Consider the following 25,167-nt stretch of genomic DNA (forward strand, 5'->3'; position numbering starts at 1 on the left):
CTGAGTTCCTCTTCTATTTCTTCCTTCTGAGCATTGGTCTTTAGGATATACTCAAAGCTTCTGTTCCTAATTCAATTGGTCCCTGATGCTCTCCACTGTGTTTTATTTATGTTCCTGGATTTCCTCATGAGAGCACACCATCTTAATAGTCAATGCTATTCTGCCTTTCCTTTGAATATATTCCCAACCATATTCCAGTCATGCATTCCTATCCCATCAATTCTTTTTTTTGACAGTTTATTTTAATTTATTTAATATATTTAGTTTTCAGCATTGATTTTCACAAGAGTTTGAATTACAAATTTTCTCCCCATTTCTACCCTCCTGCCCGCTCCAAGATGGTGTATATTCTAGTTGCCCCGTTCCCCAGTCAGCCCTCCCTTCTGTCATCCCACTCCCCTCCCCATCCCCCTTTCCCTTCTTCTCTTGTAGGGTAAGATAAATTTCTCTGTCCCATTGCCTGTGTATCTTATTTCCTAGTTGCATGCAAAAACTTTTTTTTTTGTTTTTGAATGTCTGTTTTTAAAACTTTGAGTTCCAAATTCTCTCCCCTCCTCCCTCCCCGCCCACCCTCCCTAAGAAGGCAAGCAATTCAACATAGGCCACATGCGTATCATTATGTAAAACCCTTCCACAATACTCATATTGTGAAAGATTGACTATGTTTTGCTCCTTCCTAACCTATCCCCCTTTATTGAATTTGCTCCCGTGACCCTGTCCCTTTTTGAAAGTGTTTGTTTTTGATTACCCCCTCCCCCGTCTGTCCTCCCTTCTTTCGTTCTCCCTTTTTTATCTTCTTCCTCCTCCTTTCCTGTGGGTTAAGATACCCAACTGAGTGTGTATGGTATTCCCTCCTCAGGTCAAATCTGATGAGAGCAAGATTTACTCATTCTTCCTCACCTGCCCCCTCTTCCCTTCCTACAGAACCGCTTTTTCTTGGCCATTTTTATGTGAGATAATTTACCCCATTCTATCTCTCCCTTTCTCCCTCTCAATATATTCCTGTCTTCTCCCTTAAATTGATTTAATTTTTCAGATATCATCCCTTCATATTCAACTCACCCCATGCCCTCTATCTATATATGTGTGTGTGTATGTATATGTATATATATGTATACACCTACATATATACATACATGGACACACACATATGTGTGTGTGTGTGTATGTATATATACACATACATATATACATGCATGTTCCTTTCAGCTACTATGATACTGAGGTCTCATGAATCATACACGTCATCTTTCCATGTAGGAAGGTAAACAAAACAGTTCAACTTTAGTAAGTCCCTTATGAATTCTCTTTCTTGTTTACCCTTTCATGCTTCTCTTGATTCTTGTGTTTGAAAGTCAAATTTTCTATTCAGCCCTGGTCTTTTCACTGAGAAAGCTTGAAAGTCCTCTGTTTTGTTGAAAGTCCATATTTTGCCTTGGAGCATGATACTCAGTTTTGCTGGGTAGGTGATTCTTGGTTTTAATCCTAGCTCCATTGACCTCCGGAATATTGTATTCCAAGCCCTTCAATCTCTTAATGTAGAAGGTGCCAGATCTTGTGTTATTCTGATTGTGTTTCCACAATACTCAAATTGTTTCTTTCTGGCTGCTTGCAGTATTTTCTCCTTGACCTGGGAGCTCTGGAATTTGGTGACAATATTCCTAGGAGTTTTCTTTTTGGGATCTTTTTGAGGAGGCGATCTGTGGATTCTTTCAATTTCTATTTTACCCTCTGGCTCTAGAATATCAGGGCAGTTCTCCTTGATAATTTCTTTAAAGATGATATCTAGGCTCTTTTTTTTGATCATGGCTTTCAAGTAGTCCAATAATTTTTAAATTATCTCTCCTGGATCTATTTTACAGGTTGGTGGTTTTTCCAATGAGATATTTCACATTGTCTTCCACTTTTTCATTCCTTTGGTTGTGTTTTATAATATCTTGATTTCTCATAAAGTCACTAGCTTCCACTTGCTCCAATCTCATTTTTAAGGTAGTATTTTCTTCAGTGTTCTTTTGGACCTCCTTTTCCATTTGGCTAATTCTGCCTTTCAAGGCATTCTTCTCCTCATTGGCTTTTTGGAGCTCTTTTGCTGTTTGAGTTAGTCTATTTTTTAAGGTGTTATTTTCTTTAATATTTTTTTCAGTATTTTTTTGAGTCTCCTTTAGCAAGTCATTGACTTGTTTTTCATGGTTTTCTCACATCATTCTCATTTCTCTTCCCAATTTTTCCTCTACTTCTCTAACTTGCTTTTCCAAATCCTTTTTGAGCTCTTCCATGGCCTGAGACCAGTTCATGTTTTTCTTGGAGGCTTTTGATGTAGGCTCTTTGACTTTGTTGACTTCTTCTGGCTGTATGTTTTGGTCTTCTTTGTCACCAAAGAAAGATTCCAAAGTCTTGAGACTGAATCTGAGTGCGTTTTTGCTGCCTGGCCATGTTCCCAGCCAACTTACTTGACCCTTGAGTTTTTGTTGAGGTATGACTGCTTGTAGAGTAAAGAGGACTTTGTTCCAAGCTTGAGGGGATGCAACGTTGATTTCAGAGGTATTTCTATTCATCCAGCTCTGCCACCCCATCACTCCTCCTTCCCCAAGAACCGCCAACCCGGACCTGATGCAAATCTTAAGCAGGCTCTGCACTCCTGCTGTGATCCGCCACGTAATTCCTCCTGCCAGGTGGGCCTGGGGCTGGAAGCAACTGCAGCTCTAGTTCTGTAGCTGCACCTCCCCCTGCTGCCCCTGTGGCGGTGGCCGAACTGGGAACTCTTTTTACTCTGTCCCCCCCGCAGCTTTTCCCACTAATCTTCTCTGTTGTCTTTGGTGTTTGTGGGTTGAGAAGTCTGGTAACTGCCACAGCTCACTGATTCAGGGCGCTAGGGCCTGTTCCACCCGGCTCCTAGTCTGGTTGGTCCGGGCACAGCCCATGCTAGGCTCCGCTCCCCTCTGCTCTGTGCGGGATAGATCTCTTCCAGCAACCATCCAGGCTGTCCTGGGCTGGATCCCTGCTTCCCTCTGCTATTTTGAGGGTTCTGCAGTTCTAGAATTTGTTCAGAGCCCTTTTTTATAGGTTTTCGAAGGAACCTGGTGGGGAGCTCACACAAGTCCCTGCTTTCCAGACGCTATCTTGGCTCTGCACCCCCCCCCCCCCCACCAAGTCTTAATGATACCTGCTTCTTGCTTGTATTTGGAGCTCTCATTCACCTTATTACCCCTAATTTGTGCATTTTTTGTATAGATATCCAAAGCCATAGGTTTCACTGCTGCCTTCCCTACCTACCCACTCATAGTATCTCCTTTATATGACTGGTTCTTTCTAGTGGTAGTTTTCTTCCTCTGTGGTACCTGTTATTCTTTCTGGCATCTGGTTTGGCAACTATATCTAGACAGTTTTCTAGTTTCCCTTTCTTTTTTCAGTCTAATCCCTTCTTGGCCAGAAATTGAAGGGTGCTTGTGAAACATGTGTTTTTACTGCTTTTGTTACATGTATTTCATCCTTGGCCAAGAGCTTTTCATGATCCAAGAGTGCAAATTCTATACTCAGGCACCATCTCTATCAGCTGCTCACTTCCCAGATGTTTTTCTTTCTCTTCTGAGGCCCCTTTCTTCAGTCAGTAGCAGTGTTAAAAATTACCTCCCATGCTCCCAAGTCTTTTGGTTTCTTGACTAGAACTTCAAAATCTTTAGCAGTGTTTTCTAGGCTCGTTCTGGCAATATTGTTTGTCCCCATGTAAATCAACAAGAATGAGTAGTGCATGCCAGGTTTGTTGCATCTTAGAAGGTTCTCCATCAGATTTCAGATAATGTACATTCTTAGAGAAGAATCCAGTCTTTTGTGTTGTTCATGTTAGGTTGACAAATAGCTGCTTTTATACTTCACAGCAGGATGTCACCTACCAACTACTCTTATGTGATTGTTTTGACCATTACTAGATAATCTCTCCCTTCATGACATCTATGGATCCACATCATGCTTCCTTCGAACTCAAGAAACTGATTTTTTGCCCAAAAGTTTTCTTTTATTCTTTGTGGGAAGAGCCTCGTGACAGTGGTACAGCTGCACAGTAATTATTCTTCCCTTTCTATAGTACATTCTTCCACCTCCCAACTTCCTGACCCTTGTTGGGATGTCCTTCTACTTCTTCATGTGCTTTTTTGTTTGTTCTTGCTTTGAAGTGCTTCTTGCATGCTTTCAAAGAACTTTATTCTATTCTCCTTCATCTAGAAATTAGAGGTATCTCTTTAGATCTTTCAGCTTTTCTTCTACTAGGGAGATCAGCCTCTACTTTGTCCATGCATAGCTGTTGTCACTGGCAGAAAGACAAACATAACTCACTTGATCTCTACAAGATTCCACTTGAATTCAATACCTGTTGACTATTGAAAGCAAAACCATCTCTATCTTCCATCTTATTGATACATCTCTTAGCAAGCTTTTAAATTAAATTGCTACTATAGAGAGGGAGTTTACCATGCCTTTTTTACTGAACTTAGAGTTCAGCTACACCTAGTATTTGCAATTAAAGTTGTAAATTACCTAAGATGCAGTAGAAAGATGCATGTTGTGCATTAGCTGTGTATTGCCAACAATGACTTTCATGAAAGAAATGGCATAAAAGATGTCATTGAATCTTTTATGACTAGCAAAAAGTGGGTAAATCTTGTAATAAGAGCAACAAAAAGTAAATGAGCAGCTGTAGTGGTACAGTGGGCCTAAAACTTTGAAACTATAACGTATTTTTTTAAAAAAGCCATAAAGACCTTCAGTGTGTTGACCATATATTCTTTTCGTAAAAATATATTTCCATATTAGTCATGTTGTGAACGAAGACACAGAACAAAAGGAAAAAGCTATGAAAAGCTAAAGTGAAAATAGTCTGCTTCAATCTGCATTCAGATTCCATCAGTTCTTTCTCTGGATGTGGACAGCATTTTCCATTATGAGTCTTTTGGAACTGTCCTGGATCATTGTATTGCTGAGAAGAGCTAAATGAATCATATTTGATCATCATGGTCACCTGGTTCTGCTCACTTCACTTTGTATCAGTTTATATAAATCTTTCCAGGTTTTTCTGAAATCACCCAGTTTGTGTTTTCTTATGGCACAGTAGTATTCCATTGCATTCATACACCATGACTTGTTCAGCTCAATTTCCAGTTCTTTTCACCATATATTCTTTAGAATACTTACGGAAGAATATGAGCAGAAATGGCATAAGATGAGAAAGCATGGATCATGATCTACCCTAGTAGAAGGAATGTCCCAGTGGGTATTTAACTACCAGGTATGTTCTTGGTCACTTGCCTAATCCTGTTCAATAATGAGGACAAGGTACTGGCAATAATATACTCCCACTCTGGTGTTATGCACTCCACCTAAACAACAACTCAGGAAAAACATCATATTCTCTGTAAGTATCAGTCTATCAAAATTTATCTAGCACTTACTCTGTGTCAGGTATGGATTATAGTAGGTGTTGGAGATGAGCGTGATATTGACCTGTGGCTCTACAGATATCTTCTATATGAATTTATCTAATTAATTTCCAGGCTTAGCCTCCACCCGCCAGGAGGACTCCACTATTCCTTTTGTCCAGTGTTTCCAGTTAATCATGCTAGCATAGCATAATAGAGTCAGTCACACGTATATGCTAGCCACCTGTACTGTCCTCCTTGTTAGCTTTGTATATTATACACTATCTCCTATCTTTCTGCCTTTGCACAATTTGCCCTCCATGTCTGAAAAGCTCTTCTTCCTCACATTCATTGCATAGAATACCTGGCTTCTTTCAAGACTCAGCCTATAAACTATTTTTCCCTGGTTGCTAGAGCTTCCCTGTTTAAGATTACCTTCCACATACTCTCTATGTATTTTGTATTTATCTCCATGTTGTTCATCCCATTCGAATATAAATCTCTTGAGGGCAAAGGCTGTTTTTGTCTTTCTTTGTGTCCCTGGTGCTTAGCAGAGTGTCTGTTCCATAGTAAGCACCTAATAAATGTTTGTCGATTGATTGATTTTACAGTTCTTTCCTCATACCATAGAAGCAAAAGTAGTACAATAACTACATAAAACAAGGAATTTCAGAAGTATAGTTCAAATTCTTAGGTTCATATTTCTCCATCAGCCCTCCAGTTCAGGACCTAGCAAGAATTCTCAATACTGTTCCACTAATGACCTCCTGGAAAGTCAAGATCAATAGAGGGTACTCGGTATCTGGGACACTGATACATCACTTTTCCTCACCACTCTAATTGGTTGAGACCATCATTCTGGTCCTACAGCTTCTTCCCAGAATGACCGACTCATCAGTGGACTTGTTTGTCGCTGCTGAAGTAGTGGAATGGACTCAGTAGCAGACCTATGCATGGAGAGAGATTCTTGGGCTGAAGAGCAGACCCAGTTATGGAGAATAATTCCTCTCTCAACTGCCATTCCTTTCTCATCCTTTAACCTTCCCCCCCTCTCAGTTTTTGTGCAGACCAATTCCTAGTTCACTTCCAGATATTGGTTAATTCCCTGCTCCTGGTCCTCACTCAAAAGTTTTTTTTTAATTTTTTTGGTGCTGTAAGCTTTGTGGGCATGCTTTAGAAGCTCTGTGGGAGTAGACCAGAGACCTGGGTCCATGATTCATTCTTTCTTGATATTTGAAATGAATCCTGATATTTGAGTGTCAAAAGTATAAAAAGAGAAAAAAGAAATCCTAAGTTATTATTGTTAAAAAGTAATCAATTTGTGTGCTTCTCAGTTTTTCTTATTAAACTTTCCTTAGCCATCCTATCCAAATAGTTTGTATGCAAAATAAGAAGGGTTTCACTAAATTTTATTCTTGGAGGTAAAAAGTTATGCCTTATATAACATTATATTTACGACGAAGGGTTAGTCTTCAACAGGTTGGGAATTTTAAAAAGAAAAATGGTTTTACTTTTAAACTATGATACTTTGCTGTAGATTCAATCTGTTTCTCAGAGGAGCAAGTAGAAGTTTTAGAACAGTGCTCATGTAGACTTGCTTGCCTTAACAAAAACAAAGATTTATTGTCTTTCAAGATAAATATTGACTAAATATTGACTTAGGGTTGTCAACTCATTGTTTGCCTAGGAGACCAGAAACTCCTGAAATTTAACTTTAGTTGATGCCTATTTATCATTTATTAATTTATTGTAATCTTAAAGCACTAATCTGTAAGATTAAGCTAGTGTAAACATAACTGAGTTTATCATGAGGCAAAGAAAACATTCTTCTGTTTATATTTTAAGTAATACTTGTATCATAAGTAATTTTGCCCAATTTTTATTTATCCTAAATATAGAACTTATGTGTTTAGTTGTGTGATATAGACCATTGGTAGACATTTAGTATTGTAGTGAATTATCTAAATATTCAAAATGTTTCTTAAACTTCAAAGCCTACCAAAGGAAAGATCATGTTTTTTTTTTTAAGGCTTTTTATCTTCTTCCTTTAAGTCAATACTTTATCCCTACTATTAATTTGGCTTAAACTACTTTGATATAACACTATTCCCATAGCCTTTCTTCCTTTTTCTTCTCTACCTCCTGTTTATCAGCCTGTTCCCTTGTTTGGGGGATTTATATAAATTAATGATTTAATTTAGCTATTTTGTTTCCTCTGTATTCCTTTGTTTTATCCCTCTCAGAGTTCAAAGTCTCACCTTCACTCTTTTTCTGCAACTTCTTTTGTTAATTTTTACCTGTGCCTTTTTCTAGAAGAACTTCTTTGCTTTGTTTTCTTCATTAATTTTCGTTCATTTCTATTCTCTGATTCATTGTTTATATCCTTACTTATTCCTTCTTTAATCACCTTGTGTTTTTCATGGAGTTAAAGCATCTGAAGTACTGCATTTGAGTTCTGTCTTCTAACCAATTTCTGTGTTACTCCTTTTGTAGATCTTTCCCCACCATCACTTCTTTCTGTTGTGCTTTGCTCTTAGAAGTATAAATTTGTTAGGGGAATAATCAATAAATATTTAAGGGCTAGATAGTGGGGTTGAAAGTATAATTCCTGTTTTTAAGGAACTGATGTTTTAAAAATAATTATGCTTTATTTATTTTAATATTTATTTTAAACATTTTTTTATTTCCCAATTCTCTCCCTTCTAGTCCCTCCCCCACCCATTGAGAACACAAGAAATATTATATCAATTATACATTTGAAGCCATGTGAAACATATTTCCATATTAGCCATGTTGTACCCCCCAAAAAGTGAAAAAAAATAAAGCAAGTAAAAAAAGTATGTTTCAGTCATCACTCAAGAGTTCATTAGGTCTCTCTCTGGATGTAAATAGCATTTTGCTTCATGAACCCTTTGGAATAGTCTTGTTTCATTGAATCGATTAGACTAGGCACCTCTTTCATGGGGTTGATCATCATTACATTACTGTTACTGTGTACAATGTTCTCTTGGTTCTGCTCACTTCACTTTTTATCAGTTCATGTAAATCTTCCTAAGTTTTTCTGAATCTATCCCCACCATCATTTCTTATAGCACATTAGTATTCCACCACAATCATATTAACCACAACTTTTTCAGCCATTCCCCAATTGATGGGCATCCCTTTAATTTCCAAATCTTTGCCACCATGAAAAGAGCTGCTATAAATATTTTTGTACATAAATCCTTTTCCTTTTTTTAAATCTTTTTTGGGGAAACAGACCTAGTAGTCATATTCCTGGGTTAAAAAGTATACACAGTTTTATAGCCCTTTGATCATAGTTCAAAATTGTTCTCTAGAATGGTTGGATCAAGGAACTAACATCCTAATGGGGGAAACAAGGAGATTTCTGAGTATAAATAGAATAGATATGCAGATGGTAAATACAAATAAATAAAAAGTAGTTAGATAAATGGCATTTTGAAAGGGAGGGCACTAGCATTCGAGAACACCATGAAAATCTTCATGCAGAAGGTGGTACTTGAGCTGCCTCTTGAAGAAACAGAGGGATTCTATGAGAAAGGTCAGGAAGGAGTCATTCCAGACATGGGGGTCAGTCAACACGAAGGCATGGAAATGGAAGATGGAGTGTCGTGTGAGGAAGAGAGAGAACATTAATTCAGTTTGGCTAGATTGCAGAGAGTGGGGAAAGGAGTAATGTACGATGAAGCTAGAAAGGTAGTTTGGGGCCAGGTTGTAAAGGTTTTTAAAACCAAACAGAGAAGTTTTTATTTTATTCTAGAAGCGATTAGAAGCCACTGGAGTTTATTGAGTAGAAGTAATAACATGGGGAGAAGTAGTGTGCTAGCATATAAAAAATGCTGTATGTCTCAAATCAAGCAATTCAGTTCTCCCCCTCCTTTTACTATAATTGCTTCCCTCTCCATTGACCATCCCATCTCATCCCTGCATCAGTCCTCCTCTCCTACTTCTCCATGCCAAATGCCCCTAGGAGTTCCTTTATCTCTTCTCTTGGATCAGGATGTTTTCCATCGAGACACAAAACTCTCCTGGAGATGGTCTTATAGTGCACCAGTTCCCCCCAAATTAAGCCTGTAAAGAGGTCCCTGTATCTTGTCACAACCATACAGATCTTGTCTACTGGAAATGCTCTTCAGTGGGAATCCCTCCCCTACATGAGACTGAGACCCCTTTCATTCCTTCAGTCTCATTCTCTCCCTTCTGTTGCCTCTTCTCCTCTAACCCCTATTCTTGCCATTAGAGACAATAAGTACCACTGTCCCTTTACTGTTCACCATAGTCTTGATAAAGGTACATCACTTATTCTCCTCTAATGTTCAATTCCACTCTCCCCATTTATGAACCCATTGATCTACTTCGTGGTTTTATCCTACAAATTACCTTTATTCACCTATAAGGGCAGGGTTGTAGTGTTTAGTTCAGGGGCGAAGAACCTGTGGCCTCGAGGCTACCTATGGCCCTCTAGGTCCTGAAGTGTGGCCCTTTGACTGAATCCAAAAAGGGTTTTTTTTTTGTTCAGTAAAGTTTAGATTCAGTCAGAGGGCTGCACTTGAGGACCTAGAGGGCTCATGTGGCCTTGAGCTGCAGGTTGTTCATCCCTGGTTTAGTTAATGGTGCTTTTGTTCTGTTCCCCCAACTTCACTTCTGGTGTTTCTTAAAATTTTGCTTTTAACTTTATCTCCATGTCTGTCAACTAATATTTATCAAGCACTTACTATGTGCCAAGCACTGTGTTAAGTGATAGGAATACAAAGAAGGGCAAAAGCAACCCCAAGGCTTCTTGCAAAAGGTGGGATTTTATCTGAGACTTCAAGGAAGCCAGGAGGCAGGGATGAGGAGAAGAGACTTTCAGCCATGGAGGACAGGCAGTGAAAAGTCAGAATCAGGAGATGGAGTTGCTAGTGCAAGGAACAGCAAGGAAGTCAGTGTCACTAGATTGCAGAGTATTGTGAGAAGGGTGGGGTAAGAGGAAAGAAGACTAGAAAAGTAGGGCTTTAAAAGCTAAACAGAGGGTTTTATAGTTGATCCTAGAGGTGATAGGGAGCCACTGAAGTTTATTGAATAGGGGTTTAACATAGATCAGATCAGTGCTTTCACAGCTAAAAAGATGGACTAGAGTAGGAAAGACTTGTGACGAGGAGACCAAACAGTAGGCTATTGTGACTGACCAGGCATTGAGTAATGAGGGCCCACACAAGAGGGCTCACAATGTCTGACGGAAGAAGGGGGAACTACCAAAGGAAAGGAGATAGGACTTCGTGACAGATTGGCCTCAGACACTTAGTAGCTGTGTGACTCTGAGCAAGTCACTTAACTCTGCCTCGGTTTCCTCTTCTGTAACATGAGCTGGTGAGGAAAATGGCAAACCATTTCAGTATCAAATAAGCTCACAAAGAGTCAGACACAACTGAACAACAACAAAATGGAGCACCCAGTTCAATATGTCTAGTTTACAAATGGAAATGCAAAGCTGGAAGTGCTTGTGTACTTTTTAATTACTTAATGATCTTTCTGTGTTTTATTTTGCCCTAAATAGTTATTTCATTCTCTCTCTTTAAAACAAATAACATCTAAACATGGAGTAATTTATTGCATTACTTATTTTTCCTTAGTAATTATATTTATTTGCATTTTTATGTTTCTTTTGTTTGGGTGTCTTTGCAAATTGATATTCTGCTCGAATATGTTTTCCCTCTGTGAATGCTTCAGATGCTTCCTCTTAAAAACACACATTTTTTTCTTTGATGATTAGTCTCAAGTTTTCAGACTGTCCATTTGGGTTGCAATCTGAACTTCTTTGATTTTTTTGGACAATGATACTCCATTCCATTTTTGGTTTCTAGAGACTAAAGATTGATACTATGTTATTCAGATTTCCTTTTCCTCTATATTTGAGGGTTTTTCCACTTCCACTGGAAGTTATTCATTTTAATCTCTATATATCTTGAAGCACAAAGTGGTTTGCTTGTTGCTGTTGTTGTTTCTCCTGCAGGTAAATCTATGGATTCCTTCGGTGCTTTGTTTTCTATATTCAGAAATATCAGGCAATTTTTCTCTTATTAGTTCCTGTTGAGATTTTTCGTGTTGAGATTTTTGATTTGTCATGTTCTTCGGAGAGATCTGTGATCCATAAATTGTCTCTGTGCATTCTATCTTCAAGGCCAATGCCTTTGGCATATACAGATGTATCCTTTTAATATTGTTGCCTTTGGCATTTGCCAGAATTTCCTCAACTTCATTATTTTTTGTATTCCAGATTTACTTCTTTGGAGAAACTCTCTGGGGTGGATTTGTTTTTTTTTTTTTTAATGCTAATTGATGTTTTCATTACTATTATTATTTCTGCTTGGAAAGCTACAAATTCTGATATAGGCTCATTCTCAATTTCATCTCTTACAGATTTTATTTCTTTTTTAAACGATTCTGGAATTTCCTGTTCTATGTTGTCTTGGGATTCTATAGGACTTATCAAGCATTGGTTTTCACTTTCCCATGTCTCAGTTTGTCTGAGGCAACACCCGTTCATTGATTAAAGGCTAGGTAAGAATTGAGGCAAAAGATGGCCTAGTTTGACTTCTCAAAACAATCAGTCTGACATGGGAAACCCTCAAAGCTCCAGAGATTACATTTCAACTAGATTTAAAAGCTAGTAGGCTGAGTTGAGGGCAGGGGGCATTACAGCATCATTAAGAATACTCTTCTTTTAAGTTCTTTGTTAAATATTCAATAAGGAAGCAGTTGTACTTAGCTAAGGTAGGAATGGCCTCTGCGTCCGTATGGAAATATGTCTGTTCAGCGGGACCACACCCTCCAAAGTGTTTATTCTTGTGGTCTTGGGACATCCACCAAGTTTGAAGGGTTCATGCTCCACATGGGTGGTCCTTTTTATGCACTTAGGTGACCAGGAAGCCATGTGCCAGTATAACCAGAGGTTACCAGGAAACTGCATCAAGAGAGGCACAAGGGCCAATTAGATCCCCAGGGATAGCTTTGTCAGTTTTTTGGTAAAACTAGACTAATTCATGTTGCAGGGGGATGATGGGGGAGGAGGGCAGCAGCACATTGACAGATATAGATCCTGTCATAGTGATTATAAAGTGATTTATAAAAATGAAATTCCTGGCAAACATCATTTTGGTTGATTCTGAGTACTTTGTGTGGAGCAAAGGAATTAAAGTGGAAGGTCAAGAAATAACGTATTGTATTCTGGTTGTGACTGGAACATAGAGTTTGTAAAGAGGAATGGTTTGAGATAGGGCCAAGAAGGTGGCGTTTGAGGGTAAAGAGCCTTGAATGCCTAGCCAAGAAGTTTGAACTTTACCTGATAGACAATATGGAACCAATGAATATTTTAAATAGAAAAGTGACATGACCAGATTTATACATATGAAAGATTAGTCTGACAACAGCATGAAAAATAGATTGGAGTGAGGAGATATGAAAGTTAAAAAGATCTGTGACAGGTTAGTAAATAATCCTGGAAGGTGATGATGAGAGCTTTGTACTAGGGTAGTAGCAATAGGAAAAGAGGTTAGGATGGATATGAGAGAGATTGTGAGGGTAGAATTGGGAGGACATTGTAAGCGATTAGATGTGAGTGGTGAGGAATGAATCAAAGATAATATCAAAGCTTCAAACATGGAAGACCAGCTTGATGAAGTGGGAGAGGAAGCAGTCTAAGAGAAACTGTGAAGTCAGAAAAAGAAATAGATTTTCTTAAGATGTTTAATAAGCCTATAACCAAAGCTTCAGACACTGACTTTCTTACCTCCAGGTCCCTGCACAGGACAAATACATCAGATACCACATCACTTCCCAATGGGACATTGTTAAGGAATAGGATGACATCAGTCCTAATAATTGACTCTGTATGAAGGGAATTTTCTGGCTCTATGTCATTTGCAATCATTTGGGGAATGAAATAGAAAAATTGGAATCAAATATGAATTCAGTCAAATACCCGGAGAAGTAATCTCATAGATTACTTACAGACAGTCTTTCTTCTCTATAATAATAGCACCCTCGAGGGTGGGAACCTCAGTCCATTGGTACTGCCCATACATAGTCATCGTATGACTGGCAAATTCCTCCTTGCTCCTCTTCCACTATGGCACGTGATTCATCACTAGCTGTCCAGGCAAAAGCCTCTTCCCCTGTGACCACTCTCTACTCTCATCCACACCTTCTCTCAGTCCTGTTCCTCCCTAGTCTCTGTTCTATTCTTCCTCTCCTTTCCATTGTGTCATCTCTAACCCCTATTCTATCATTTAACAAACACTTGACAAGATCTTTTAGCTCTTCCTTTTCCATTCCTTCCATCTTCTTGCACTCACAAAAATCTGAATCCCTGGGAAGGAAAACATTCCAGGCTTAAGGAATGTGTTGGGGGGAGGAGGGAAGAAGGAAAGCCTGTGCATAGTCATGGAGGTGATAGACTGAACATTGTGTGTAAGGAACAGTAAGAAGTCACTTAAACTTCTCCAGGTCTCAGGTTCCTTATCTGTAACATGAGCTAGTTGTATTAGATGATTTCTAAGGACCCTTCTAGCTCTAAATCTATAATTGAATGGATCCAGCCTTTCTTCCTTTCCATGGCCCTTGGAAGCCTTCCCCTCACATTATTGGAAGTGGCAAGTAGGCAGTAACTGGGCCTCAACATTTTAGTTCTCTTTTTCCCACAACAGTAGCCAGATAGTGTGGTGTATAGAGCACTAGATCTGGACTCAAGGAAACCTGAGTTGAAATTCAGTCTCAGACACGTACTAGCTGTGTGACCCCGGGCAAGTCAGGTAACCTGTTTGCCTCAGTTTCCTCAGCTGTAAAATGGGGATGATAATACTAGCACTTCTCTCTCTCAGGGTTGTTGCGAGAATCAAATAAGATGTACCCAGCCTGGCTCAGAATTGGCACTATATTAATGCTAGCTATTATTAATATTGTTATAATTGTTTCAATTTCTTCTGATCAGTTGAGAACTACCACTCATACTCTCCCTCCTTCTTTACGTCCCCTTTACCTAGTTTATTCTTTTTTATGCTATTGCCTTCTGGGTGGTTTGGAATTGGAGAAAAGAAGGGGGAAGAGGCAACATTAGTATGATATGCAGGTCACACTGTTCTTCCAGTAGTGGAGGTGGCTTTGTGCCAGACATACTTGCTGACCACTTCTCCCTTAGGCCACGTTACAGTTGCAAGTCAGCCAAGCAGAGTGATGGGTTCCGTCTGGCTGTGGAATAGTGGAGCTAGCTGACTCACACAAAAAAGCTTTCATTTTACTGCGCCTTAGCTGGCTGAGCTAACCAGCTACACTTGTTAGCAGAATAACTGGGATTACATTGGAGGACTGTGATGTCAGGTGTAGAATGATCAGCCTAAACAAAAGCCCAATCAACAAATTCCTTTAGTTGCCTTTAGTGATAGGACATTAGGAAGTGGAATGTACCAGCACTAACTTGAATTTTGGTTAAATGAATATATTTGTTTTCAAGAGTATATCTGAGAGGCCTCTGAGCTCTTCAGAGTATGTTTGTTAGAGGCTTGAAGTGGGGTGGGAAGCTATTTTTTAAAAGGCCATCAATACATTCTCTTCTGAGGGAGTTTTTTGTTCTTATGAATTGAATACATTCTCAGGAAAGTTTTTAAATGAGGTTGTGAAGAATGTATTAGCTTTGATCCAGTGTAAAAACTGTTTCCCACTATAAAATGCGCTTCATTTTATAAACATTGTAAAAAGTCTTCTCTCTGATTGAAAGTGCATAAAGGTATAACTTTAATTCATTATTTACATTTACCATGCCAGTGTTTTTCTCCTTGTAATGAAATGAAAGATTTCAGGTTTGATACCTCCCAAAATGTTCTTATAGTAGTCATTATTAAGAATACACAGCATTTTTTATACTAAGCTGAAAACCTCACTAAGGCCAGGGAAAATCCCAGATTTTTAAATCTTATGCAGAATTGCTTTAGATGCTGTTATTTGGTTTGCTATTATAACATAAAGAGAGGAAATCTTGCAGTTCATTTAAGAAGTGCTTATTTATTTTCAGGCACGTACTATGTTTAATCAAATAAATCTACATTAAGCCCATAATTTATTTCTAATCCTCCTATCCTTTCTTTCTTCCCTACCCGACCCCCCACCAGTGGAAAGTGTGGGAAATAAGCAAGACAGTAAGCATTTACTGAAGTCCTACTTCTGTGCTAAGAACCCAGGGTACAGAGAAAGGCAAGAACATTGTCCCTGCCCTTGAGGAGCTCAATTCTAGTGGGAGAGGCAACATGTTAGGGGCGCTCTGGACCTAGGCCCCCCGAGAGGGTAGTGAGACGCCAGGGAGTCTGGACCTGCTGACGGGGCAGTGCCTGTGTGGCTTCTGTCACGTCAGTACCGGGGCGGCTCCAACTGGAGGAGCTCCACCCTCGGGGAGGAACTGGGGAGGAGCCAACCCGAAACACCCAATATAAGGCGCGCCCCAGAGAGGGTCAGCGGGATTTTGTGTAAGATTTCTGGTACGCCATTGCAATAAAACTGCTTGTCGCATTCCGGTGGCTGTCTGGTGATTCTCCTCTCGCGTCCCCCGGGAGGAGCCGGAGACGTCCGAAGACCCGTGGGCAGGGTGAGTGTGAGGCGGTAGTCGGGGAGTACGGGGTGCTATTGTGGGGCACACCCGTCCGGCCGCCGACAGCAACATATGAATAACTATGAATATGTAAGATAGTGAAAGATTAAATGGAAGGTAATCTCTAAGGGAAGGCACTAATAATTGGGGAATCCAATCAGGAAAAGCCTCTTCCAGAAGGTGGAATTTGAGCTTGAAGGGAGCCAGGGAGAAGAGAGAGAGAATTCCAGGCATGTACTTAGTACAGTCAGTACTAAGGCATGGAGTAAGGAAATGGAATGTGGTGTGTGAGGAGCTGCAAGGCCTCTCATGTAGAGTTCATGGGTGAGAATAAGATATAATGAGAATAGAAAGGAAAATTTCATTCTAGAAAATTTGTGAAGAATTTGGATGCCAAGTAGAGGTCTCTGCATTTGAGTGGGAAAAGAAGATTGGGGGTGGGGGTGGGGAATGGTGATGTTGTCAGACCTACTTTTTGAGAAAATCACTTGGAAAGCAGAGTAGAGAATGGGTTGGAGTAGGGGAAAACTTGAAGGAGGGAGATCAGCTAGAAGGCTGTGGCAATAGTCTAGGCAAGAGGACCTATATTAGAGTCATGGCTGTGTGGGTAGAGAGAAGGGATTCTATAAGAGAGATATTATGAAGGTAGAAACACTGTTTTGCAATAGATGGAATATATGGGATGAGAACGAGTGAGGAGTAGAGGATAAGACTAAGTTTACAAGCCTGGGTGACTAGAAGGATGGTGGTACCCTCAACGGTATTAGGAAAACCGGGTAGAAAGAAAGGTTTAAGGGAAAGATAATGATTTCTGTTTTGAATATGTTGAGTTTGAAGTGCCTATAGGACATTCAATTTGAGATGTCCAAAAGGCAATTGATGATGTAGGGCTATAGCTCAGGAGAAAAAATAGGGCTGGATATGTAGATCTGGGATCATTTGCAATAGAGATGATAACTGAACCCAATGATGAGATATTAGACAATAAGAAATACTAGGACAATACTAAAGCTATTTGGATTTATGTATAGGATCCTTAGTTTATTCTGAGCCAGCAGTACGATTCCCAAGATAGATTATGAATAACATCAAAAATGCTTTTGCTATAAATTTGACTCAGGCATCTCCTGCAGACAGAGAAGTCCATGGAAAGCGCTCCTCTTTCATGGAAATCTACTTCTTTTGTAGTTAACAGAGGATAGGGGAAACTTTGATGATGTTTTTCTTGGAGGCCCAGAATTTAATTTTAGATCATTGATTGTGAGGAATTGTGAGCAATCCAACATAAGCACACAAAGCTCTTATTTACAGTCTTGACAGGGTTTTAGAAAAGGTTGAGTATACTATAACTTCCAACACCATTACTGAGATCCTGGAGGTAATTTTAACTCTACAGTTGTAAGATTGGTATCATCCCAAGAGTGAAGGTAAAAGGTTAGACTTCATATCAAAAGCAATCTTTTTTCTTTTTTTAAAATGGATTTTAATGATAACTTTTGTTTTTACAATTGACTATATTTCTTCCTATATTATACCTCCTCCCCTACCCAAAGAACCATTCTTTATAGCAAATAACTTTTAAGGAAGAAAGAAAAAGAATAAGAGAAATAAAATTTAGTAAAACAGATCAACATATTGAAAAAGTCTGAAAAAAGTCTATGCAATATTCCACAACCATGGCCCTCGACTTTTGCAAAGGAGTAAGAGGAGATGTCTTCTCATATCTCTTCTTTAGGACCAAGCTTGTCCTTTAGAATTACACAGCATTCAGTTTCAGTTGTTTGGTGGTGGTTGTTCTTTCCATCCACATTGTTGCAATCGTACGGTTTTTCTGGCTCTGCTCATTTCATTTTGCGTCAATTCCTGAGTCCTTCCATTTTTCTATTTATTCCTCATGCTCATCATTCTTACAACGCAGTAGTAGTATATTCAAGCTGCTCTCTCCAAAGTTACTAACAATCCTTTGATTGCCAAATCCAATGACCTTTCCTCAATCCTCATTACCCTCTTCCTCTTGACACTCTTTTCTTTCTAGGTTTTTGTTCCACTCCTATGTCCGGGTTCTCCTCCTACTTGTCTTACTGCTCCTTCTCAGTCTTCTTTGCTGAATCTTTACCCAGCTCGTGCTTGCTAACTCTGGGTCCCACAGGACTCTGCCTGGGGCCTCTTCTCTCCCTGTTCTGGGCATTATCACAGGCCTGAAACACCTCCCTCCCTCCTCATCACCTTTGGCTTTCCTTTCCTTCTGGCTTCCTCTAAGTCCTAGCTAGAATTTCACCCTCTACAGGAAGTCTTTCCTCATCCACTTTAATTCCAGTACCTTCAGTCTCTTGATCATTTTCAAGTTATCCTATCTATAGCTTGCTTGTACCTAGTTGTTTATATGTTCTCTCCCACCCTTAGATTGTGAGCTCCTTGAGAACAGGGATTGTCTCTTGCCATTCTTTATATCCCCAGAACTTAGCACAGTGCCTGGCAAATAGTAGGTACTTTATAAATGATAATTGACTTTGTACCACAATTAGTTTGGCCATTCCCTAATTGGTGGGCATCTACTTTATTTCTAGGTCTTTGTTATCACAAAAAAGTGAAAAGGCAGTTTTTCTGTGCTCTCTATACTTGCCTAACTATGGTTGTGGTTAAAGGCCTTTAGTAAAATGGAAGTAAAATATAATACATATGGTAAAATCCTCCATTTTAAACATGGCAACTCTGCAAACTAAAATGATAGCTACAATTGAGTTTTATAATTTTTCAAAAATGATTTTTCTATCTTCATTTTAATTCTGCATAATAATTTTAGATCCAAGCTAATAATTGTAGAAATATGATCCAGAAGAAAAATGTTATTTGTATGCATTCATATACATCCTCCCAGAATACCTGCCATAACTTCAAGCATATAGTAGGTGTTCCATAATTAAATATTTATTGACCAAATGACTAAAAAACCTCAACTTTATTTTTTGTAGTCCGATAGCATAATTGATGTTCATAATAATATCTGGAGGCACTATAAGATTCTGAATTATCTCTGAACTCTCAAGAAAGATTAGATTTTGTCAGTATAGTTTTAGGGCTAAGTAGATTTGATTGTACTTAAATTATTTGAAAATTAATCATGAAACTCAGGTATGGTAAATTCTTAAACCAAACATTCAGGTCACTCGCTATCTTATCACCTAAAATTTATGAAATAATCTACTTTGTGCAAGACACTACACTGTACGGGAAATGCAAAATATCAGAAATAGCTTCACTGTTTAATTGAGGAAACAAGACATATAAAGATGATAGCCTATTCCAAGTACCAAATGAGTATAGTCCTCCACATAAGACCACACCAACACAAATGCCCTTTAAGGTTGTGTATAACCTCTTCTTTGGCAGTCAGAAGCTACATGTTGATTTCAGAGATTATAGAATCTCAGAGTTGGAAGGGACCTTAGCGGCCTCCTACTCTAATTCGGACCATGCTGGGGATTCTGAGGGGTGGAGATGAGGAGGGAGTATATCCCAGGCATGGGGAAAAACCTGGGAAGAAATACCAGAGACAGGAGATGGAATGTTGTATGTGAATCACAACAAGTAGTCCTGTATGGCTAGACCATAGAGTGTGCAGAGAATTAAGGGTAATAGATCTGGAAAATGATGCTGGAGCCATATGGTGAGGGAATTTAAATTCCAAACAAAGAAGCTTATATTTGATAGAGGAAATAGGGGGAGCCATGCATGGTAGCTTCCTAAGACAGGGTTGTGATGTGGTCATACCTATGCTTTAGAGACATCATCTTGGCAGGAATATGGAGTATGGATTGATAAAAGCAAGACTGGAGGGAAAAAATCAATAGCAACTATCACTTAGAGCAATTAGGATGATATGGCGGTAGTCCAGCCAAGAAGTGTTGAGAGCCTGAGCTATTGTGGTAGCCACGCAAGTGGAGAGAATGGGATGCATATTAAATGTGTCTTCTTCTCTAGCCTAAATAGCTCTCAGTTTGTTTAACTAATTCTCAGGTGGCAGTCCTTACCCCACATTTCCGGTCGGTTGTCAAATCTAGTCATTTCTATATTCACAAAAATCTCTCCTATCTAACCTTTTCTCTCTATTCACAGTTACCATCATGAGCCTCAGGGCTCAGGCCCTTATCACCTCTTGCCTGATCTGTTTCCTCAAGTCTCTCTCTACCCCAATCCATCTTCCACACTGTGGCTAAAATCATTTCCCTTGCCCCTCTTACCATGTAGCTTGAGAAACTCCAAGAACACTCCCTATTGCTTTTACAATCAAATATAAACTCCCTACTTGATGTTTAAAATCTTGTCACCGTGGCTGAATAAGTTGGAATACTATTGTGCTATAAGAAATGACAAGAAGGGTGGTTTCAGAAAAACTTGGGAAGATTTTGTGTGTTTGTGTGTGTGTGTATACATACATGTGTATATATGTGTATGTACACATATGTACATATGCACACATATAAATTGATGCAGAGTGAAGTGAGCAGAACAGGGAGGAGATCATTATATACTGTAACAGTAATATTGTAACAATGATCGACTGTGAAAGACTTAGCTACTCTGATCTAAGACAATTCCAAAAGATTCATAATGAAAAATGCTCTCCACTTCCTGAGAGAGAACTGATGAACTCCTGAGTGCAAATTGAAGTATAGTTTTTTTGCTTTATTTTTCTTGCTTTTTTGTAACATGGCTAATATGGAAATATGTTGTGCATGATTTCATATGTATAATTGATATCATATTGCCTGCCTTCTCAATGAGTGGGGGAGGGAGAGAATTTAGAACTCAATTTTTTTTTCAAAGAATGCTAAAAATAAATAATAAATTTAAAAAGTAAAGAATAAAGTTTTTTAAAAATGTTTTAAAAACTGATTACATTATTCCCCTTCCTGCCCTCTGTGGTCCAGATAGACTGGCTTTTCTTGTTCCCCATGCACAACAGTCTTATCTCCATGCCTTTGTACTGGGTACATGCCCCATGCCTAGTGTGTACTCCTTTCTACCTCCCCTAATCTGTTATTTACTTCAGAGTTCTGTTGATGTTTCGCTTTGTACATGAAACCTTTCTTAATTCCCCAGCTATTAGTTCCCCTCAACCCTAAATTAATTACTTTGTATTTATTTTTTATCTATTTCTTACATACTTATATATGTACATGCTTTCTCTCCTGAAAGAATGAAAGCACCTTGAAGGTGAGGTTTCTTTCATTTTTGTTTTTGTAGACACTTAATCATGACACGGATTAAATGAGTCAGGGTTCATTTTTGGCATTGTTCTTGTTGCTAGACAGCAGCAGAATGAGTCTCTAAGTGCCAAATTTATCAAATAGCAGGACTCCTCAAATCAAAATGCTTCATTCATTTCTTCAACTCTCACTTTTCTTGGGCATTCAGAAATGTCAGACTAGCTCTATTGCTTGTGAAATTTTCTGATATCATTTGACAGATGAAGAAGCTAGGACCCTGAAAAGTTAAGTGACTTGTTCAAAGTGACATAGCTAGTAAGTAGCAAGGCCAGGATTTACTACACTATGATGCACCAATTTCAGAGATATTGTAATGATGGTAGCAATAAACATATAACGTTTCCTTCTTTTTTTTCTTCCTCCAACAGGCTGTCAGCGATCCATAGGTCTGTCCAATGGAAAAGCCAAGGTGTGCAGTTATAGCGGATGGTATTACTGCAGTAGCTGTCATGTGGATGACCATTTTCTTATCCCAGCACGGATAGTTCACAACTGGGATATTTCAAAATATAAGGTAGTTGCTAAAATCGAAAATTTCTTACAGCAAATTGGATATTTATACAATACAAAATGGTTAATAATGATATAACAGTACGTCCAATTCAATATTCATTCAAAATCTATAGTATCTTTTCTAATGCTTTCTAAAAATCTTTTCCTAGTTTAACTTTGTATAGCCAGACTTCTGATATGTTGTTGTTTTATGTGTTTAATTTGCTCACGTAAGATTATACCTGCCATTTGTTTTCATTCTTAAGGTCTTGCAATTAATTGCAAGTGTCAAAAGAGAATGCTGGTAGAGATAGTTCTTTTTTTTTCATTAGATGTTAGCATCCCCAACATCGTAGAACTAAAACAGTAAAAATGAGGTGATAGCATATGTGTGAAAATGCCAGTGATCTTTTAAAGAAAACCCCTGTACAAATCCAAGATATTTTTACATCTTAAAAGGGACTCTTTTTGAAATCCAACTGGTTGAATCATTTAGATTCTTATAAGCCTTGATTCTAGTTCTATAATAATAACTCATATGCATATGACTTATATGCAGATAAAATGTCAGTAATAAATATTTGCCGAAGTCATATAGTTTTTAAACTAGTAAGATTTTAAAATTCCTATATGGCATTACATTTTCCCCAGCTCTCAGAAAAACTCATGAACTTCAGAGCAGCATATTGAATAGTATTCCATGTGATTTGAAGACTAACAAAATTTTGAAATTCAAGAGCTATTTGGTTCCAGAAAGCCGTAGTTCAAACATAGCATCTTTCCCTGAAGTCAACAAGCATTTATTAAGCACCTATGTGCCATTGTGCTAAACTAGAATCAAAAGTGTTTTTAAAAATGCTGTCCTCCATATTCTCTTTATCTAATTATCAAGGAAAAAAAAACTTCTTTACGTGCTGTAGTGATGTGTGTGTGTGTATGTGTACCTTAAATAAATCTGTATCATAAATTTAAACAACTAACTCCTCCAAGCAAAGTTTTCCAAAAGGTTTTCTAAAAACCTACTAATTGTTACCTTATTCTAATTGCATATTTTCCTCTATCAAGTATCCTCGCCACCAGTTTTGAAGAGAAAATACAGGTTAACTTGTCTCCCACTCCCTTCCTTTGGTTGTCAGCAGCAACAGCAATCAGTTACTCTAAAGGCTTGAGTAGAGCAGTTGAAGTTAATGATCCATTTGCATAAAGATGAAGGTAAAGTACTAAAGTTGAGAACCTAGCTAAGACTTCATAGTAAATAATTATGCTTAGATTTTACCACTTTATTAGCTAGAAAGATCATTTTTGCTCACATATGACACCTAGCTAGACTGGTTGCTTCCTAAATGAGTGCATTGATCATAGTATCTTATAGCAAGACTACATATTGATAATAGGCTGGGGCCAGAATTGAAAAGAGTCTCAATTTTGGGGATAGATTGCATTTGGGATGTTTTACAGAGTCTCCCCTCGACAAAAACCTGTTTCATTATTGAGAGACCAGCAAGGATAGAACTATGAGAAGAAACAGTATAGCCCAGCCTTCTCCCACAAGTACTCCAACAAAGATCAAGGAAGAACACCAGACCAAGCAGTGGTCCAGAAATCCAAGGAGAAACCACAGTGAGTCATTTTTCCAGCCCTTGTCAGCATAAGGAGATAACCAGAGGCTTGTGGAAACAGGCAGAGGCCTGTGAACACTGGGGAGGGAGTCTGACCAGGGATGCCATACAGAGCATTCCAGCAAGAGACTGGAGTAGGGCTGTGTACCATGACGAGGGTCAGGATTATGGATCTGGAATGGATGGGGTCTGAGGTTGCATACTGCAAAGATCACTAACAGGAGCCAGTCATCAGCTTTATCCTCGGACCCCCAACCCCGAGCTTGATAAGATCTGGCATAGACTGAGGGAGCTGTCAGGAGGAGGAAGAGGAGAAAAAGAAGAAACAACAGTTGTATGGTTTTGATTCAAGATTGGGGTTGTGGATTCGGTCATTAGGCCATCAACAAACATTTATTAAGCACCAAATATTGTGCTAAGTTCTGAGGACACAAAGAAAGGCAAAAACTGAAACCAAAAAAAAAAACCAGTCCTAGAGGCTTCCAAAGCAGAGATCAGACTTTGCCTCAGGTAGGATCACTTAGGGTGTGTTAAAAGTTTGCAGGGCCCTGGACTGAGCCACCCCTAAGATCCTTAAAGAACACTACAGTCAATATTGAGAGAAAGCAGCAACAGGACCCCAGAGAATATAGATTAGGACCAAACAAGGCCCCGAAATTTTCTCCAGAGCCTGCCCTAACCCCAAGTTTCAATTTGGGAAATAAAGCTAGAGGAATGAATATATAGACCAAAAAAAAAGTCACGCATATTAAAAAACTGTTATGGAGCCAGAAATGCCCAAGATGCAAACCCAGAAGAGAATAACTCCCCCAAATCTACAAGCAGTACCTAAAACAGCAACAACAAAAACCACACAGCTTGGTCACAAGGTCAACTAGAATTCCTAGGAGAAATGAAGCAAAAGTTTTTAAACATTATAGTATAAATGAAATTAGCTTTCTTGAAGAAGTAATTGGAAAAGCAATGAAAGCACTAAGAGAATGGTTGGAAGAAGACTTAACAGCTTAGTACAAAAGGAACAAAACTTTAAGTAACAAATTCCCTGAAAATTATATTGGACCAAACAGAAGCTAGTGACTCCATGAGAGAACAAGCAATATTAAAATAAAGTCAGAAGGCTTCAAAAAGTAGGAAAAAATATAAAGTACCTCACATTTTAAAAAAATCTGATCTGGAAAATAGGTTAAAAAAAATTTAAGAATCATTGGAGAGCCTGAAAGTCATGACCAAAAAGAAGATCCTGGATACTATGTTTCAAGAAATAATAAATGAAAACTGACCAGACCTATCAGAACTGGAGGGCAAAGTAAAAATTTACTAATCACCTACTGAAATAAACCTCCAAATGAAAAATTCAAAGTAGTGGTTTATGTCAGTAATTTTCTTATGTTTTGATGATCTTAAAGGAATAAAGTAAAAGGGAGGGGAAAAAGGAATATTATAGAGAAGGAAAGGGGAGGAAGAGAAGGGAATTTATCTCACATAATTTGGGTTTAGAAGTAGAAGACTGTATAACTAAGGAAGAAGTTGGATGTTCTGAACTAGTCAAAGAACAGCAAAACACACGTAGTCATGTAGAAAGATTTTATTGTAGAAATACATTTAACTCGACAGGAAAACAGAAGGAAACCAGGAGAGGGAAAAAGCCGAATTAAGAGGAAGGGTAGAGTCAGGGAGGGATTACTCATAAGCAAAATAAACTCTAGCCTTTGAAGGTGGATCATGAAGGATTTTAAATGAAA

General features: G+C 38.6%; 1 protein-coding gene across 1 annotated transcript in view; it reads left to right on the forward strand.

The window, feature by feature from the left end:
* Nucleotides 1-25,167, forward strand: part of PLEKHM3 (pleckstrin homology domain containing M3) — a 194,339-nt gene that overhangs the window by 41,395 nt on the left and 127,777 nt on the right. The window contains exon 3 of the mRNA XM_036755998.1: nucleotides 21,683-21,828. Within this exon, the coding sequence (XP_036611893.1) occupies nucleotides 21,683-21,828 (146 nt within the window). The remainder of the gene's footprint in view (nucleotides 1-21,682; nucleotides 21,829-25,167) is intronic.

Source organism: Trichosurus vulpecula, chromosome 4 (genome assembly GCF_011100635.1).
Source record: "Trichosurus vulpecula isolate mTriVul1 chromosome 4, mTriVul1.pri, whole genome shotgun sequence".
NCBI classification, from domain to species: domain Eukaryota; kingdom Metazoa; phylum Chordata; class Mammalia; order Diprotodontia; family Phalangeridae; genus Trichosurus; species Trichosurus vulpecula.